At 30.1% G+C, this 17,982-nt stretch overlaps 1 protein-coding gene across 2 annotated transcripts; it reads left to right on the forward strand.

Annotated features, from left to right (window-relative positions):
• The first annotated feature begins 647 nt into the window (after positions 1-647).
• On the forward strand, positions 648-15,247 carry LOC107437683 (uncharacterized). Of its 2 annotated transcripts, none has more exons than XM_071186663.1 (5): positions 648-750; positions 3,469-3,672; positions 7,548-7,691; positions 10,323-11,720; positions 14,609-15,247. In XM_071186663.1, the coding sequence occupies exons 2-5, from the start codon at positions 3,489-3,491 to the stop codon at positions 14,734-14,736; spliced, it is 1,854 nt and encodes a 617-aa protein (XP_071042764.1). In that variant the 5' UTR covers positions 648-750; positions 3,469-3,488; the 3' UTR covers positions 14,737-15,247. The 2 variants fall into 2 exon arrangements, with proteins under 2 accessions (XP_071042764.1, XP_021002113.3); XM_021146454.3 differs by having other exon boundaries at positions 706-860.
• Positions 15,248-17,982: the final 2,735 nt, after the last annotated feature.

Genomic DNA, 17,982 nt, shown 5'->3' on the forward strand with positions numbered 1-17,982 from the left:
CTGTTGTATTGAAAGACCTGTGGTTGGTTGCTTAACAGTATAATGGGTACAAGAAACTGGAGAAAATTTCCTTCCCCTTCGGATCTATGTCTAAATTTGCGGAAGCGGCCTCACAAATCAGTGGTCCTGCCATCTGTCTGTGGGTTTCCGAGCTAAGACGTCGGATTATAGAATCTTCTTCTTTTAGTTTTTTGAGTAACTGTTTTGAAAAACTTTTGCTTGTTCAGTAGATAAATAATGAAAAAAGATTTTTATACAAATAATTTCTTTTTAAAAATAATATTTTATCAGCATTAGCATTTCTGAATAAATATCATACAAACAATTTATTCCTACAAACTATTTATTGTTTAAAAAATCCATTTCTTTAAAAAAAATCCATTCTTTTAAAAAAAATCCATTCTTTTAAAAAAAATCCATTGTCAGTTTATAAATTTATATTTAAAAATACAATAACAATTTTCTATCTTTCAGTTTTGTATTAGAAAATAAACATAAAAATGTTAATTAAAGAAAATATTTGATTAGTTTTTCTCCATTCTAATTTTCCTCTTTCAGAATTTAAAATGGTCGTTTTCCTATTATTGTTCTCATACTTTATTCAATTAGTGTCAACGTGATTACGACCTATCTTAATTATAATGAATTGAGAGGTAATAGCTCAGGAAGAAAAACCATGAAACAATACTTCATAAGATTACTAACAGAGGGAACTTAAGTTTTGTCGGAATTTAAGCTATTTAGACTCAGGTAATGCATAATATATTTATTTTAACAATTAACTTAAGAAATTGTTACTTAGTAAAGATATAGTTAGTTTTGTTCTTGTGTCGAATGTAAAATCGTATTCCTGTAATAAAGTAAGTCATTTAATTTAATTTTCCTGTTTTTAATTTTATTTACTGAATTCTGCTTAATCTATTCGATAAGCAAAGATTATTTAACAAAAAATTGTAATTTGAAAATGATATATGAGTTAATTTCTCTGTTGTGTCGAAAATACAACGTGTGTTGTAAAAAAATATATTTGTTTTGTCCACTGGTTTAATATTCATCAATTGATTTATGATCAATCCATTTGATATTAAAAGTACACTGAACTTAACAAATAGTTTTGTTAATGATATAATTATGCTCTTTTCATGCTAAAAATGCATGTGTGCTGCTGTAACGATTAAATTCAATTATTTTAGAAAACTGATTAAATTTTAATCTAATGATTTCAGCTTTATCTAGTTGATACTAAAAGTTTACTCAATTTGACAAATAACGTAATTTTATGGGGCGTAGTTATCTTTTGCTTTGTACTGAAAATACAATCGTATTATTGCAACCTTTAAAATGCATTTGATTCAGTTTACAAGTTTAACTTTACTAATTTATGCTTAATATCATTGATATTAAAGTGTTTACTCTATTCGACAAGTAGTAGGATTCTATGTGGTATGATAAAGTTTTGTTCGTTTTTAATGACGAAGACATATTTGTGCTGCTGCAACAATTAAATTCAATTATGTTAATCAGTTAATTAAATTTTAATCTAATCACTAAGCATCTAATTTTAATCTAATCGTAATTTGATAATGATATTGTTATCTTTTCTTTTGTGCTGAAACTAAGTTCGAATTGTTGCAATCTATGCATTTGGTTTAGTTAACTAGTTTAATTTTAATATTCTGTTTCATGCCTTATCTATTTGATATTAATAGTCTACTAATTTGACAAGTTGTGTAACGGAATAATGATATAGTTATGTAATTTTTTTTAGTTGAAATTTGCAAATAATTTAGTCGAAATTGTGCTGTGATAACAGATTCAATTGGTTTAGTCAACTGATTTTTAATCTACTGATTTTTGTTTAATCTAGTTCACTCAATTTGACAAACAGCTTGATTTGATAATGATATAGTTAGGTTCTTTTTTATGCCAAAAGTACATTTGTGCTGTTGTATCAATAAAATACAATTAATTTAGTCCATCGATTGCTTAATTTTAATCAATTGATAATAAAAATTTCTCAATTTTTCAAACATCGTGATTTGATTATGATAAAGTAATGATGCATTTTTTGTGCTGAAAATACATTTGTGCTGCAGTAACAGCAAAATTCAATATGCTTAGTCAAACTGTTAGATTTTAATCTAATGATTTCAGCTTAATCTATTTGATATTAAAGTTTACTCAATTTGACAAACATCGTAATTTGATTATGATTTAGTTATCTTCTCTTCTGAGTTAAAAGTTCACTTGTGTTCTTGTAAAAATAAAATTAACTTGATTTAGTTTACTGGTTTAATTTTAATGAATTGATTTAAGATAAATATATTAATTATTAAAATACAATTCAGTTTCATAAAATAGTTCTTATTTGGTTATAATACAGTTATCTTTTCTCTTCTGTAGAGATTACAATCATGCTGCAATAACAGTAGATGGTACTTGATTTAGTTCCGTGACTTAATTTTTATTTATTGACAATTTTTTTCCTAAAAAACTGTAATCTTTAAAAAACCGTGCTTACTGGTTAAGGGTACTGAACTGTCTTTGAGATGGACAGGGGTTCGATTCTCATTTGCCCGCTTGAAGCTCGTCTAACTTCAAATAGATGGATTCCAGCTTGTCTGGGAAATAATGACAGTCTATGCGTAACCACATTACCGGGTTCGAATCCCAGCTATGGCAGGTCGATACGAATTCTGCACACTGCTTGCACGGACCACAGTGCTGACGTAAAATATCCTCAGTGGTAGACGGATAATGGGTTATAGTCCCCTTGCCGTCAAGGTAACCGTGGAAGGTTTTCCTCACCATGTAACCCAAATGTGGGTTAGTTCTATCAAAAAGTCCTACACGAAGGAAAAAATTTCTCCCAATACTTGATCCAGAAGTTCTTTTGTCTTCTGGATTGGGTTCAAAATTACAAGGCTACCCAGTTCAATATTAGCAGTCGTAAGTCCAAAAAAAATTGGGTCAGCTGTTCAACGACGTTTAAAAATTAAAATAAAATCATGTCGTTGGCCTCGAAAATATAGACCCTAAGCCACTCTCGGCACACAACGGGCTGTTCTAGGAATATTTTATTCAGATTAAAGATTTTTCTAAATCCATTTAAGGTATAAAGCTTAAATAGAACCAATAAAATATTTTTGTTCAAAAGAAAAACTGAACGTTTATTCGGCAAAAAAAACTGATTTCGTTAATAATTGCGCTTTTCAAGGCCACCCAGTAAATTAACTGGCCCTTAAGATTTTAAGGCCTAACTTTTGAGATGATTATATTCCCTATAAAAATAATAGCGTTTCTCTTTACTTCGTTTAATTATTAATTTGAGATCGTGAATATGCAGGATTTAACGATTTTATTTTTTACAATGATTCTAAAACTATGTATTAAAGAGAGTGATTACGAAACATCCTGCACAAAGAGTTAATAAGGTAATTTATTAATTGTTGTTGTTTTTTATTGTAGCTTACAGTAAATGTACATTGATGAATCCCCACAGAATTGACTCTTGTAAAATTCTAATAGGAACCTTTGTTATAAATTTTTTAATTGCTGGTGCGATGAGACTTCAACCATTGATCTATGTTGAATCTTTAACGTACTACCAATCGGATAGAAAACTAGCCTCTCTTCCATTTGTCATATGTTTCCTACTAAGAAATATTTCAGGTAAGTTGAAAGAAACCAATTCATTGTTTCTAAAATATTATAAATATAGATAAATTGGAGCGCTTGCAAGATCAATAAGATAGGTGGCAGTTTGAGAACAATTTTTGGGTTTAATCCTTTGACGCATATCTTTTTTTTTGTTGTTGCTTTTTTTCTCATTATTTTGCATTGAGTTAGATCAAAATGAGTGACAAATATTATATCTAACACTTCAATGATTTATAGTTATGAAATACGACGTGGAAACACCGGTGTCTTTTTCTACGGTGTTAAAGGTAAAATCTTCCAAGCACGGCTGGCTTCCAAACTATCATTTTCAATATTCGCACTTTTTTTAAGGTGTTTAGATCATTGAAATTTCATTGAATTTCATTGATTGAAATTTCATTGATCATTGAAATCAATTATTAATAAATTTTTGAACACGAATGAAAAAAAATTGAAACTACTTTTTTGGATTTTATATTTAATACAAATATAATTCCAATAATCTGAACATATTTTTATTTTTTTATTAACTAGTACTTTTGTCTGTAATTAGAATATCAGAAATGATATATATATTCTTATTTGGTTATAATACAGTTATCTTTTCTCTTCTGTAGAGATTACAATCATGCTGCAATAACAGTAGATGGTACTTGATTTAGTTCCGTGACTTAATTTTTATTTATTGACAATTTTTTTCCTAAAAANATATCTTTTTCACCGCAAGAAATTTAAATCAATCAAAAGAGTGGTATGTTTATTCAGAGAAATTACATTTTTGCGTTTGATTTCGTAACTTAAAATATCGTTTGCAGTAATTAATTAGCATATTTGAGGTCACCTCTCAAGCAATCAAATTTGAGTCCCAGTACGTTAAAATCCGATCATGAAATAAAAAAATTATTTAGAATGTTTCATTAATTTTATTTTTTTCTCTCTCACTGTCTGTCATTTATGTATTATATATAGTTTTACGTGTTTCAGCATTGTTGTCTCTTAACTTATTTTATGAGAGTCAAAATTGTAGCAAACTCTGTCAAAATATTATTTTGAAGGTATGGATTAAAATTTATAAGTAGATGTATTTTTCACCGAACTTTTAAATATCTCGCACTGCTTAATAGAGCCAATATTATTATTTTAGATGACAAAGGAAATGAAATTAGTAGTTATAGCAGTCATTTGTTTAATTAGCATCACCTATGCTTCCGTAATTAAAAATTATACAGGTAAGAGTGGATTTTGGCAATTTATTGAAAATTCCGCAAATTTTATTAAACAATACATGCACTGCATCTCCATTTATAATTTTAGATTTTTCTGAAATTTCTGGATTTGAACTGAACGGAAGCGAAAGGTTTGTAACACCATATATCTATCTATCTATCTATATATATATATATATATATATTTCTGATGTTCCATTGTATGATTGTATGATGATTCATGTGTATCCATTGTTGTATAGAAATATATCGCTCTCGAGAACTTGTGTTTGACCTGATGTCTTAAGTAACAAAAAATGAATAAAGATAATATAAGATGTTGTCATATATATATCTTAGCAATTATTTTGAAATTTTTAAATTATAAAAGAGTCCAGTTAGATAAAAACTGGTTACAATATAAACGGCAGTAATGATAAAAGTATTAAGAAAACAATTACTTCCCATTTATTCCTCATTGAGCCACACAACCTATATTTCTTACGTTTTTTTTCTCCAAGTACAATTGATTATTTTTCAAACTCAGGCAATCATTCATTTTGTTACGATAAGATATAAACGAGATGTTCTTACAAAAAAAAAAAAANATATAAACGAGATGTTCTTAAAAAAAAAAAAAAAAAAAAAAAAAAAAATTAAAAAAATACAATAATTATAGATTTTCGTTCGTCGAACAAACTGTTCGTTGTTTTGTATAAAATATCAACTTTTAAGAAAAGAAACAACCATGAATGAAAAGTATTCACAGGAGCTGGTAAACGTAGCCTCCTAGCACTAATAATACTAAAAACAAGGATTTAGTTAGCAACAAAATTTAAGGAATTTAAACGATTTATTTAAATATTTCTGTTCTTCAGGGTAATAGTTTATCGAAATGTTTGTTTTCAAAGTTATTGTTTTTATTAAAGACAAGGATTTAGTTAGCAACAAAATTTAAGGTATTTTAACGATTTATTTAAATATTTCTGTTCTTCAGAGTAATAGTTTATCCAAATGTTTGTTTTCAAAGTTATTGTTTTTATTACAGACAAGGATTTAGTTAGCAACAAAATTTAAGGTATTTAAACGATTTATTTAAATATTTCTGTTCTTCAGGGTAATAGTTTATCCAAATGTTTGTTTTCAAAGTTATTGTTTTTATTACCACCGCATTTAATAAAAATACAATACTGAAAAGTAAACTTAAAAGAAGAGAAAAAAGGTTTTTTATTCCATATCTGGAGAATTAAGATAAAATTACCAGGATATTTTTCAGAATGTATAGTTTTTAAATGTTGCAAATTTACTACCTTATTCGGTAGTTTTAATAGTAATGGTAATTCTATTATTATGGCGATTTTATCACAGTAATTTTATTATCAACATGGTAATTTAATCATACCTCATTACGAGAAAGCAACGGTTAAAACTTTGGTTGTTCCCATAGTGCCAGAAAAGATTATAAATTTTATCAAGTTGTGGTATTTTTCACTACATTTTTTTCTTCTTCCGTGAATAGGTTACAATGCCTATAAAATCATCATTTATTCTGATAAGCACGTTTTTTTAAAATCTAAAATATCCTTAAAAATTAATTTTTATAATCTGATATGAAACCGATAATAAAGGTACAAGGGAGAGTCCGAAAATAACTGCCTCCTGGCGACTGTGGACAGACGAAAAATATAATGAGATATTATAGGTAAGGCGTAACTTTATTTTCCCATGTAATTGCGAAGTGCGTTGAGACATTTATTATACCAATTTATAAGGTTCAAAAAGCCCACCAAGAAAAAAAATTAGGTCTCTGAATACGGAAAAAGTACTGAATGGCTTGTGTGACTTCAGCATCGCTGTTTCCAAAGCACCATCTACAGAGATTCTTCATCAAAGCCGGAAGTCTCTTGGTGTGAAATTAGGACTATATGGTGAATAATCTAGGCACTTCCAATCAAGAGTTGCAATATCATTTTGCATTGCTGACACCGAGTATGGTCTCGCTTTGCCCTCATACACCAAAACGCCAGATATGAGAAGGTCAGGCCACTTTATCCAAATTACTTCCTTCAGTTTTGATATAGTGTGACAGTACCACGTAGCAGCGATGGTTACATCTTTCAACACTATGCAGCTTAATAGGAAACTTAAGTGTTTAATAGATGATGTGTTTTGATCGTCTTGGTGAAGACGTATTTTGGAGAGTTGTTCCTGTTTCTTTGTTAGGAAATGATTACCTTTCTTTTGTTGCTTGTAATCTTTATTTTGAATAATTAAATGGTTAATGCTGTGATTTAATTAAAGTCATTATTATTCTAAGTCACTGCACCTTTTCTTTTTAATACACATTAGATAAAAAAAAGAATAAGAAATGTTTGATGAAACAGAAAAATTTTCAAGCAAATGTTCATAAATGAGCGGAACGGTCTTTCATCTCTTGCACTTAATTCTCAACTCTTTCAAAACCTGACGGCTTAGTGCAATATTTCTTCTTTTCTTTTTTTTAAAGTTACATTCTTTTAACATGGTAGTTTTTTATCTATAATTTTTTATAAATTAACTGCTGAAAAAATTAAAACAATTTTTTCATAATAACTTCATTTTAATAAAACTTGTCAAAATTCAAGAAGTTCATAAATTCCTTATTTAAACAGAAGAAATATAATTTGTCTTTTTCCTTTTCAGGCCCGATTGCTGGATATTTAACGCAAGTTCTTGGAATAAAATTTATAATTGTTGCCGGATGCTTAATGTCAGTTGTTAGCACGGGAGCCTGTTACTTTGCCGATGATATAATAGACATTATAATTTTATGGGGAATTGTATTTGGTAAGTGAATTCAGTTATTAGTTTTATTTCTATGCAAGAATCGTATATTTGGCTATACATTTGGTAAAAAAAAATGTTGAAAATGGTAATCAAATTAAATCTTTCAATAAAAACCTCTGTTCTTTAGATAAAATATAAAATTCCGAAATGAAGTAACCTCAATTAAAAACTGCAAGGTTGGAAATTCATGATTAAAGACGGTTGTCTGTGTTGTCTATATTTCCTGCACTAGGTCAAAATGTGTTACACTGTCAAAGGTTCTTCACACCTTGAACGTCAAGAACTCTGGCTTTTTAAATAACAAGTGTTTGTGGGTCCAATTCATAATCTATCTATATATAATCCTAAAAAATTAGAAAAATTGGATTAGATTAGAAAATTATAAATCAATATAATGATTTCTAACTTTCTAGATGGAATAAATGGTTTGAAATATACTGCTGATGGTTTTATATGAATGGTTTAATTATTAAATTCTCTGGTCCATATAGCCTCATACGCTCCTGCTAATGTTCCATGAAATAACTTTTTTTTAAATTTTAAATTCTGTTCATTTTTAATTTCTGTTATTTTTAAACCTTTCGTATGCAAATTTATAAATTAGTTTAAACTCGCTTGTACGGATATATGTTTGTTATATTATCTTAGTTCAACTTATTTCAAATTCAAATTTTGAACGAAATTGATGGAATAGTTATAAATTTAACTCTCTATTGTGGAATTAAAGTAGACTCTTTTCCTCATATTTTACGAAAATAAATAAATAAATACAATTAAAAAAAAACGAGAACAGTCCTTAAGACTACTAAAAATTTATTAGTAGAAACTTTCAGAAGATGCAGCTATTTATAGCACTCAATCACGGCTCAAGTAACAGCGTAAATACAGCATAATACAGGCTTTACAACAGCAGACGAGTCAATGATCTGACTCAGGTCAGAACACTAATACAGTTTTGAGAAAAATGACACTCTTTTTTGGATATTTGATCCTGTTTTGTTGCTCAGAACTATCCCAAAGGCTCTCGCCGATTCATGAGATATGGTAACAATACAAGGCACAGTGGGCCAGAAGACTATGATCTTTGGCCAAAAGTCAAAAATTAAATTTCAACTAAACTATGTTTAGCCAGCTTTAATATCGCCCAAATTAAATATTCATAATTATTCCAGACATTATAATTTACTTTTTGGACCGACGAGAATACAAAATATGCTAAATTTTTTTTAAATGTAACTTTTAAATTTATATTTCAGAAATATATATAGGAATTTCACCTTACTGTTACATTTTTATGTCTGCTAAACAGCATGCTAATAAAAATCATATTTTATTGTTAATTTTATCAAAACTCTTTGAAAAAATTGCCATACTTTTTGGTTTCCCCATAGAGCTAGAAACACGGTAAATTTTACCATATTCCGGCAGTTTTTGTCATATATTTTTTTCTAAGTGAAAGGAATGTAAATTTTGATTTTGTCCTAAGTATAGAATTGAACTAAACACTATTTTCTTTACTTTTTTCGAAGTTATAATCATTACAATACTACAGAAAAATTAAATTATTTTTAAAAATGTAGTCCAATATAGTTTTATATATAAAATTAAAGTAACTTTTCTTTTTACTAAATCATAAAGCTTGTGAAATTTCCGTAACTCCCATAGAATAGAAACTAACCTTATAAATTATAATGTGCTGTTGTCTTAAGTACAAAAATGACTTTGACGCTATTTTTTAAGGAAATCAAAACCTAACAGAAATATTATCTTTTTTTTAAAATTATTATCGAGTTTTGTCTTACATAAAGAATTAAACTAGAGATTTTATTAACAACTTTTACTAAAATAAACACATGAAATTGCTATTATTAAAAATTTACCCAAGGCTTTCACAGATTTAATTTTTTGTAAAAGTTGCTAGCAATGAATTTTCAGATTAATTTATTTTTATAAAATGTAAAATCTGTATTAAATCTATACTGTTTTTTTTTCTTTTTTCTTTGATTTTTTTTTTTCAATCTGCGCATTTTAATAGAGGGCGTTGTTTTCTTTCGTTTTAAGTGTTTCCTTTTCATTTGATTTGCTTGTGAAATCGCTGTTTGACCTGGTTAATGTGAGTTTTTATTTTCTGATGATTTTGTTTAAATTTCTTTTCTGAATTGGTTCTATGTATTTCATGTCTTTTTTCCTGGACTTCTACGCAAAACCATCGGAGCACTGAGGGAGTTAATTTAGGCATTTGCCTTCTCCCTCAATAGAAAAGGTTTTGTTTTATGGCTACCGGGGCCGGTACCCCCTGAAGACGTCAGCTTCGGTGGTCATATTTTTATTTTTTTCGTTTCCCTTATTTCTATATTTATTCTTTCTTTTTTTGAAATTTCAACTGCTTTTAAGCGCGTTTTTTTTCCAAAGAAGTTTTGTCAATTTAGAATTAATTTTTTTGTATTCTTTTAGTATTATTAAAATAAACACATGAAATTGCTATTATTAGAAATTTACCCAAGACTTTTACAGATTAAATTTTTTGTAAAAGTTGCTGGCAATGAATTTTCAAATTAATTTATTTTTATAAAATGTGAAATCTGTATTAAAAGAAAAAACGTAACATCTGTATTGCCATTATTTTCACAGGTCTCGGCTATGGGTTCGCACAACAGTTGATGTCTCCATTCCTAAATCAACATTTTCCAAACCACAAAAACAAAGCCAATGGTGTTGTTTTTTCTGGATCAAGTTTAGGCGGAGTCTTCATACCACCTTTAATACACATACTCATTAAATCTTATGGTTTATCAGACTCCTTCCTTTTGCTATCTGCAATCGTTGCTCACACCATTCCTGCATGTTTATTGCTGAAAAATCCTGACAAGAAACTGAAACAAACTGATAATTTAAATTCCAGTCAACGTTCAATTCGGGATGAGGAAGAGAAAGAAGTAATTTCAGAATCTAATCTGCTGTCAATAGAGGATAAGGGAGACGAAATTCCAAACTCTTTAAAATCCAGCTCGTGCTTGATGCAGAGTAATGATGAAGAACTCGGGATTTCAAAGTCTTTCAAATCCAGTCTGTACTCATTTCAAGATAAAGAGATAACTTCAAAATCTTTAATATCCAATTTGTGCACAATTCAGAAAAAGGATGACCCTATTCCACAATTTTTGATTCAGGGGAAAGAAAACGTGGTCTGTGAAGATGTTCTATACATTTATAAAGAACAAAACAACGAGGATATTGTTTATGTTGAAGAAAATAAAAATGATTTAAAGTGTAGCACTGAAAATGACACTAAAGGCTTAGATTATGGATCGAGAGAAAGAAATGAAGATTTGAACAGTACGGCAGAAACAAATACGAAAGATTCACAAGGTAGAGAAGAACAAAATAAAGAAAGCATTCTAATTTCGCAAGCGATTGCACCCAACTTAAATAATTCAAAAAACAATCTTAATAAGGATACAGTTTTTCCTACGAAAAATACAATGTGCCAAAATGATGATTTTGAAAACCATAAGAAATTAGTTAAAAGTAAAAGCTTTTTAAACAGTAAAAACTTAAGTTTAAAAAGTTTCTCAATTTTTATTGATCCTGCTTATCTTGTTATTCTTATTATTTGTTCGAATTCCATCTTCGTATATTTAGCCTATTACACGATACTTGTAGATTGCATAAGAGACAAATCTGTCGATGAAAGCTATGAAATATACTTCGTAACTTTATTTTCCATTTCAGACTTTGTCGGCAGATTTGGGAGCGGATTTATCATTGATATGAAATTTCTAACTACAGAAATAATGCTAATAATAACATTACTTACCATGGGTGCATCTTTATCGGCTTTTGCTATCTTCAACGATCCTATTTTACTTTCATTTTTCAACATTATATTATCGATGATATTCGCTTTTAATATTTTTTTGAACATAGCACTGATTGTCGAAATCGTTGAAGAGGAGAAGCAAGTACTAGCACAGAGCTCTAAATTTCTGCTAACTATTTTCTTCAACCCACTACTGCCATATATGATAAGTAAGATTTTTATAACTATTACTTTCGTTATACAATGGGGCCCCAATTAAGTAAAGGCGCCTTGATTTTGTGCCGCAAATGGGCTCAAAGAAAAGTAATGAAATCGACACATATAAAGAAAGTTCTAAACACATATTTATAAGGAAAAACTTATTTCCTGCTTTACCTGGATAGGGAAAAACATCAGATAAAAAAAGGAGGAAAAAAAGTGCCCCGCTAAAATAAATTCACTTTTGATTGTTGCTAATATATTAGCTATGTTTATATTGGGAGTACAAATTAGTTCGGTCCGTTTTTTTTGTGGTCAAAAATGCATTTATTTCAGAACAAAATGAATGAACAGATTAATCAAAGTATTGCCTATCGCTGGCTACTACTTTTTCCCACCTCTCAGGCAATTTTCGAATTCCATCTCGAAAGAATGTCTCGTCTTTTGAGGCGATCCAAGTTAGGTGACAATTTTCGATTTCTGCGAATGAAGTTAACTGGTGACCTGCAAAATCATGCTGCATCTGTCGGAACAACCAGTAATCAGAAGGAGAAATGTCCAGTGAATACAGCGGATGCGGTGAAATGTCCCACTTGAGCGTTTGCTTATAATGTTTTGCGACTTTCGAGGCATCAGGCCGACAGTTATTATGCAGAAGAATAACTTTATCATGTCTTTGCTCGTATTCTGCCCTTTTCTCTCGCAATGCACGGCTCAAATGAATCAATTGTAGCCTATACCGATCGCCCGTGATGGAATCACCAGGTTGTAGCAGCTCATAGTATACAAAACTATTCACCATTTACCATTCCTCATTCACCATTCTTGAAACGTCGAAACCATTCCCTACATGATTTATCAGTTGGAGCATTGTCAACATAAACTTCTAAAAGCATTCGATGCGCTTCAGCTGCACTTTTCTTCCAATTAAAGAAGAAACATAAAACCTTCCGCAAATGGTACTTCATTACCGCAAAATTTGACATGTTCAACAAAGTAAAAAATGAGATTTTTGTATGAAACTCAAAGCGATATAAACTGAATATTATTGAAAGATGCTTAACCTCTCTGAAACCACCGAAACCAGCTATCACTATATAACATTCATAACAGCAGAGCCATTTTTTAAAAACGGACCGAACTAATTTGTACCACCAATATATTACCTGGAAAATATAATGCTGCGTACCATTTACTAAACCCTGGAGGACATTTGCATCAATATTATCCAACGTTTCGATGATGGCAATCTTCAATTTTACCACAAGCTGATAATTTGTGGCACATACAGTCCTACTAAGGAAAATCCCAGTGTTTTCTTCGGGTATAAGTCACGTAAAAGGGCAGGCTATTTCTGCTGAAATGCATCCTATTATCTTAAAACCAACACTCTGGAGATTTTGCAACGTAAATGGAGGCTTTGTTCTGATTGGGACACCAATTATCTCTGAGCGGCTATAAATGGATTTCCAGATATCAAATATAAAAAATTAAGAAAAAGTAAGATATATAAAATGAAACAGTATGTAAGAAAAAAAACCCAGAAAAAACTTCTCCAAATGGAACACAATGTGTAAGCTTCTGCTATGGATATAAGCGTCGTCTATGGTGATAAACTTACGGTGGCCATTTCTCCATACCGCCTGAAGACCACCAATTATATTGACTAGCATTTGAGGAGAGAACTGTTGAGGAAAATTGGATTTTAAGGCAAAAGAATGCCTTCGCTTACGTTTCAAAATCTTTAACGAGGTGGGCTTTTTGATTAAACTGGTGGATGTCATGAATGCCATGCCATTTATCACGACACCGATCCTTAAGAAAACGTAACTTCATCCTTAGAAAGGCTGTATATAAAAGAAACAGTTTCAATTTGTAGAAGAACTAGTAGACTGCTATCATAGAAACTTCACATCATATTCATGCTGAAGTCCTCTTCAGATTTGTAATTGGTTTGCAACACGACATATTTCAAGTCATGGAAAAATTTGGTTGATATTTTCAAATGGGATTTTATTTCATTCAAATGGGACTCATTCAAATGGTGGATGCATTCAAATGGGACTTTATTTCAGTAGGAAACTTTTTTCTCCTTCTTTTTACTTATTCGATGTTTTTTTTTCTTCATATCTAGGTGGAAAGGAAAGTGAGTTATTTTGATACAGTGTTTAGATATAGACTATAGAATTATGTGTTTAGATATAGACTTTCGTAATATATATGTTTGTTTCGCATTGGGTTTCTTTCCCTCAATTATGGTACAAAATCAAGGTTGCTTTATTTAAATGGGACACAATGTAATATGATAGTGGATAACATGCTTAACAACTGTGTTAAAAAAAGGAAGGGAAAAAAAGAAGAGAGAGAGGGTTCCATGTTGAATCGAAGAATTTTCTTCTCGGGCTTATAATGGTTTATAAGACAAATAGTAAAAGAAGGAGATTTTCAGACTTAAAGAAAAATTTCCGACAAGGTGTTTTAAAGTCAGGGTTACTCCACAAAAAAAAAAAATAATTTCTAATATATCAGCTATTAGATTTCCAAATAATGAAGTGAACAAAATCTTTAATTGAAATATCTAACCATTTTGTGAGTGAGTTTAACTTTTTTAACCTTAATCTGCTCAAATGTTCTTCATTAGGATCCCTTGTTATTGCAATTTTCAGTTCCTCAATCTGAATCTTTACTAAATTAGTTTCACAGATCTGTGAAAGAAACATCAAGTTTTTTTTTAAATTTAGATGTGGTAGGGTAAAGCGACGATGAGTTGAAAATTTTTCCTACTTTAGTGAAATAATCTCCTAATTATTTTATGTTATATTTGTTTGGTATTATTTTACGTAATAGTTAAAAAAATTTTAACTTTCCGCTCTTTTTTAAATATTTAATTTATTTGCAGGTCATTTCAGAATGACCCACGGGTCTTATGATGGTTTCCTCTATGTGTTGAGTTTACAGTGCTGCATTTCTGCATGCTTAGCATACACCATTCCTCATCTTGTTAAAAGAAGAGTAAACTCCAACTAGTGAAAGATTCAAGAACTTACCGATGAAAATCTTCGAGATAAACAAAGATTGGAAGTTGAGATATAAAAAAGTAATTGATTATCACATTCTATTGTTAAAAGAATGCTTTTGAACTTCAATTATCTATATCTGGAGTATAAGTCAATATTGAAGGCTGGAATGAGAACGAATGAATTACTATGTTCTTTATCTTTCTGAATTAATTCCTTGAAGAACGCATATTTCAAGCATATGAAGCTGAACACTTCTGTAAGTCATTATTCGAGGGTTAAAAAGGAAAGAATGAATACACTCCTCATTTTCTAAAAGAATACTTCAAAGGACACATAGTCCAAACATCTACAGCTGAACATTTTTGTATGACAGTATTGTAGGGTTGAAATAGAAAAGAATGAATTACTGCATTCTTCATTTTTCTAAAAGAATACTCCAAAGGACGCATAATCAAAGCATCTTAGAAGTGAGCACCTTTGTAAAACAATATTATAGGGTTAAGACAGAAAAAAATAAACAAGTGCATTCTTTGTTTTTTTAAATAATAATATTCCAAAGGAAGCATAATAAAAGCATCTAAACCCGAACACTTTTGTAAGACAATATTATAGGGTTATCAGTTGTAAGAAAGAATAAATTAATACATGGTTCATTTTTCCAAAAAAATACTTCCACGAAAGCATAATCCAGAGGTGAACACTTTTGTACGACAATATTATAGTGTTGAGGTAGGAAAAGATGAATTACTACGTTTTTCATTTTTCCAAAAGAATACTCCAGCGGAAGCATAATCCAAGCATACATAATAACATGGAGGGAACAGAATTTCTTTTCTCTCCGAAAGGGAAATCTTGAACCACATTTCTTGACCACCACATTACTCATGCTTTGTGGTAGTCAAGAAACACCACATTACGTGAGTTTATTATTAAGACTCACATTTCCCGACCACCACATTACTCGTGCAATGTGGTGGTCGAGAAACACCACATTATATGAATTCATTATTTTTAGCATTTTAAAATCCATTTTAAAATTAAGTGACGTAGAAATTTTGTATTGTGCTGAAGTTCAAATAAAAAAATCTTATTAACTGTATAATCGCTTGAAGAACGCTTTTCTCTATAAAAAAAAATTATAACGGATCTGAGTAGATTTTAATACAATCGTTTACCAAAAATATTTTCAGTGATTAATTTCGAGAAAAAATCGAATTATAAAACATTTCCGATTATTTTTTAATCTTCTGTTATTATTGATTCAAATGCTTTTTCTGTTTTAGTGAAAAAAATTATTTTCTAAAGTTAGAGGTAAACGAGTATCGTATGCATGTATCATTAAACACAAATTTAAATTTTTAACTTAATACAAGGTATAATATTGATAAAAGAAACCATTTTTTCAAATTCAATAGGCAATTATTTACTCCCGAAAAATATTATTACTATTGTGTTGCTTCTATAAAACAAAACAAAAACTATATCATGCATAAATATGCTTTCTGAAATACGTGTAGAATATGAAAAACATTAGGAAACTATAAGAAAATATAGTAGTCGGGGGGCAATTCGTGAAAAATACACGAAGAAACTGATTAAAACTATTAATGAATTGAACAATTATGAAATAAAATATCAAATCAAAAATAGAAAATTATAAAAAACTTCATGCGTTGTTACAGACATAAAATATTTTATTTAACTTAGAATTTTAAATTTAACTAGAGATTTTTTTTGCTAGAAAATCATCATTCACACTATGAAAGCATATTTATGTTTTTAAACAAACTTGTAAAACATGAACTATTTCCCCTTCATATAATTTGTTAAAAGTATTTATTTGAATTGTTGTCAGTATTCATTAATTTGAAACAAAACAGTTGAAAATCTCTTAAACTCAAGTTAAGCAAATGCTTGCTTTATCTGTATAATGTTTGACTGATAAAACCAGGAAAATAAATTAAAATTCGATTTTAATACCACATGCAATTTAATGTCCGTATGATTAGTGTATTAGCCTTAATGCATTGATTATATTATCAATTGCAATAAAAAGTAGAATTAACAAATAAAACGTGTGCTTTTTTGCTTCAATAGTTAAAAATTAATTTATAATATACACGATAGAAACATCTGCCAATAGAAAAAGATTTTCGTTCACCATAAAATTATTGTTTTGAGTCGCGATGGCTCAGAGGAAAGAGCGTTCGCCTTCTAGTGAGGTGAACCGGGTTTGATCCCGGGGATGGCAGGTCGATACGAATTCCGCATCCGGCTTGCGCCGACCACAGTGCTGACGGGAAATATCTTCAGTGGTAGATGGATCATGGGTTAGACTCCCCTTGCCGTCAGGCCAGCCGTGTGAGGTTCTCGTGGTCTTCCTCTTTATGTAACAGAAATTCAAGTTAGTTCCATCAGGAAGTCCTCCACGAATGCAAATTTCTCCCACTACTTGATCCAGGAGTTCCCTTGTTTTCTGAATTGGGTTTTAAATTACAAGGCCACGGAATTGAACATTAGTAGTCATAAACCCAAAAATTGGGTCTGCTGTTCAACGACGGTTATAAAATTAAAAATAATAAAAAAAAAATAGTGCGTGGAGTCCCTCCGCGCGGAAGAAGTTAAACGTCGCAACCTGCGACGTTAAATGTAGAAGAATCAGCAGTCGTAGAAGGATCACTAGTTCTATTCAACGACTCTTCTTTCCTGCTCCACTCGCTTCCGTGCTCTGTAATCACGGTAATATTGTGCATTTTTCCCTCGTAGACCTCTTGAACCAGTGGAAGTGCTTGTGGTTGCCTCATCGTCTCGCCCTGGGAAATGTATTTGTATTAATAATGTATGTGAATGAGTCATAATGTAATTTCAGAAGAGAAAACCTAACAATCAATTGATATTCACAAGAGACGTACCATGGCATAACCTTAAATCCGTCGCATTGTCCGTGGGATTGTTTTCACTCATTTTTTACAATTGTTATCCACTAAATTTGAAAATAAAAAATACTACCCTATTAAATTATATGTGTATCAAAGCAAACTAAAAAACTATTTATAGAAAAACAATACTTTTATGACTTTTATTATTTTTAAGCTAGTGAGAACCAAAACAATATGGAAATGAAAGAGGGGAAAACTGGATCCTACCACGTGATTTCCCGGCCAATAAAAATGTAGCGTTAAACGTTTAACGCAACCTTGTTGGAAATCGCATAAGAAGTATAACTTCAAAAAAATTATTATACTGCTGTGAA

This window comes from Parasteatoda tepidariorum, chromosome 10 (assembly GCF_043381705.1).
Source record: "Parasteatoda tepidariorum isolate YZ-2023 chromosome 10, CAS_Ptep_4.0, whole genome shotgun sequence".
Classification (NCBI taxonomy): Eukaryota; Metazoa; Arthropoda; class Arachnida; order Araneae; family Theridiidae; genus Parasteatoda; species Parasteatoda tepidariorum.

Bases quoted from the DNA above. Each gene is read 5' to 3' on its own strand.
- LOC107437683 (XM_071186663.1), top strand. From the start codon at position 3,489: ATGAATCCCCACAGAATTGACTCTTGTAAAATTCTAATAGGAACCTTT. The intron at 3,673-7,547 runs GTAAGTTGAAAG...TTTCCTTTTCAG, and splicing joins CCTACTAAGAAATATTTCAG to GCCCGATTGCTGGATATTTA. The intron at 11,721-14,608 runs GTAAGATTTTTA...ATTTATTTGCAG, and splicing joins ACTACTGCCATATATGATAA to GTCATTTCAGAATGACCCAC.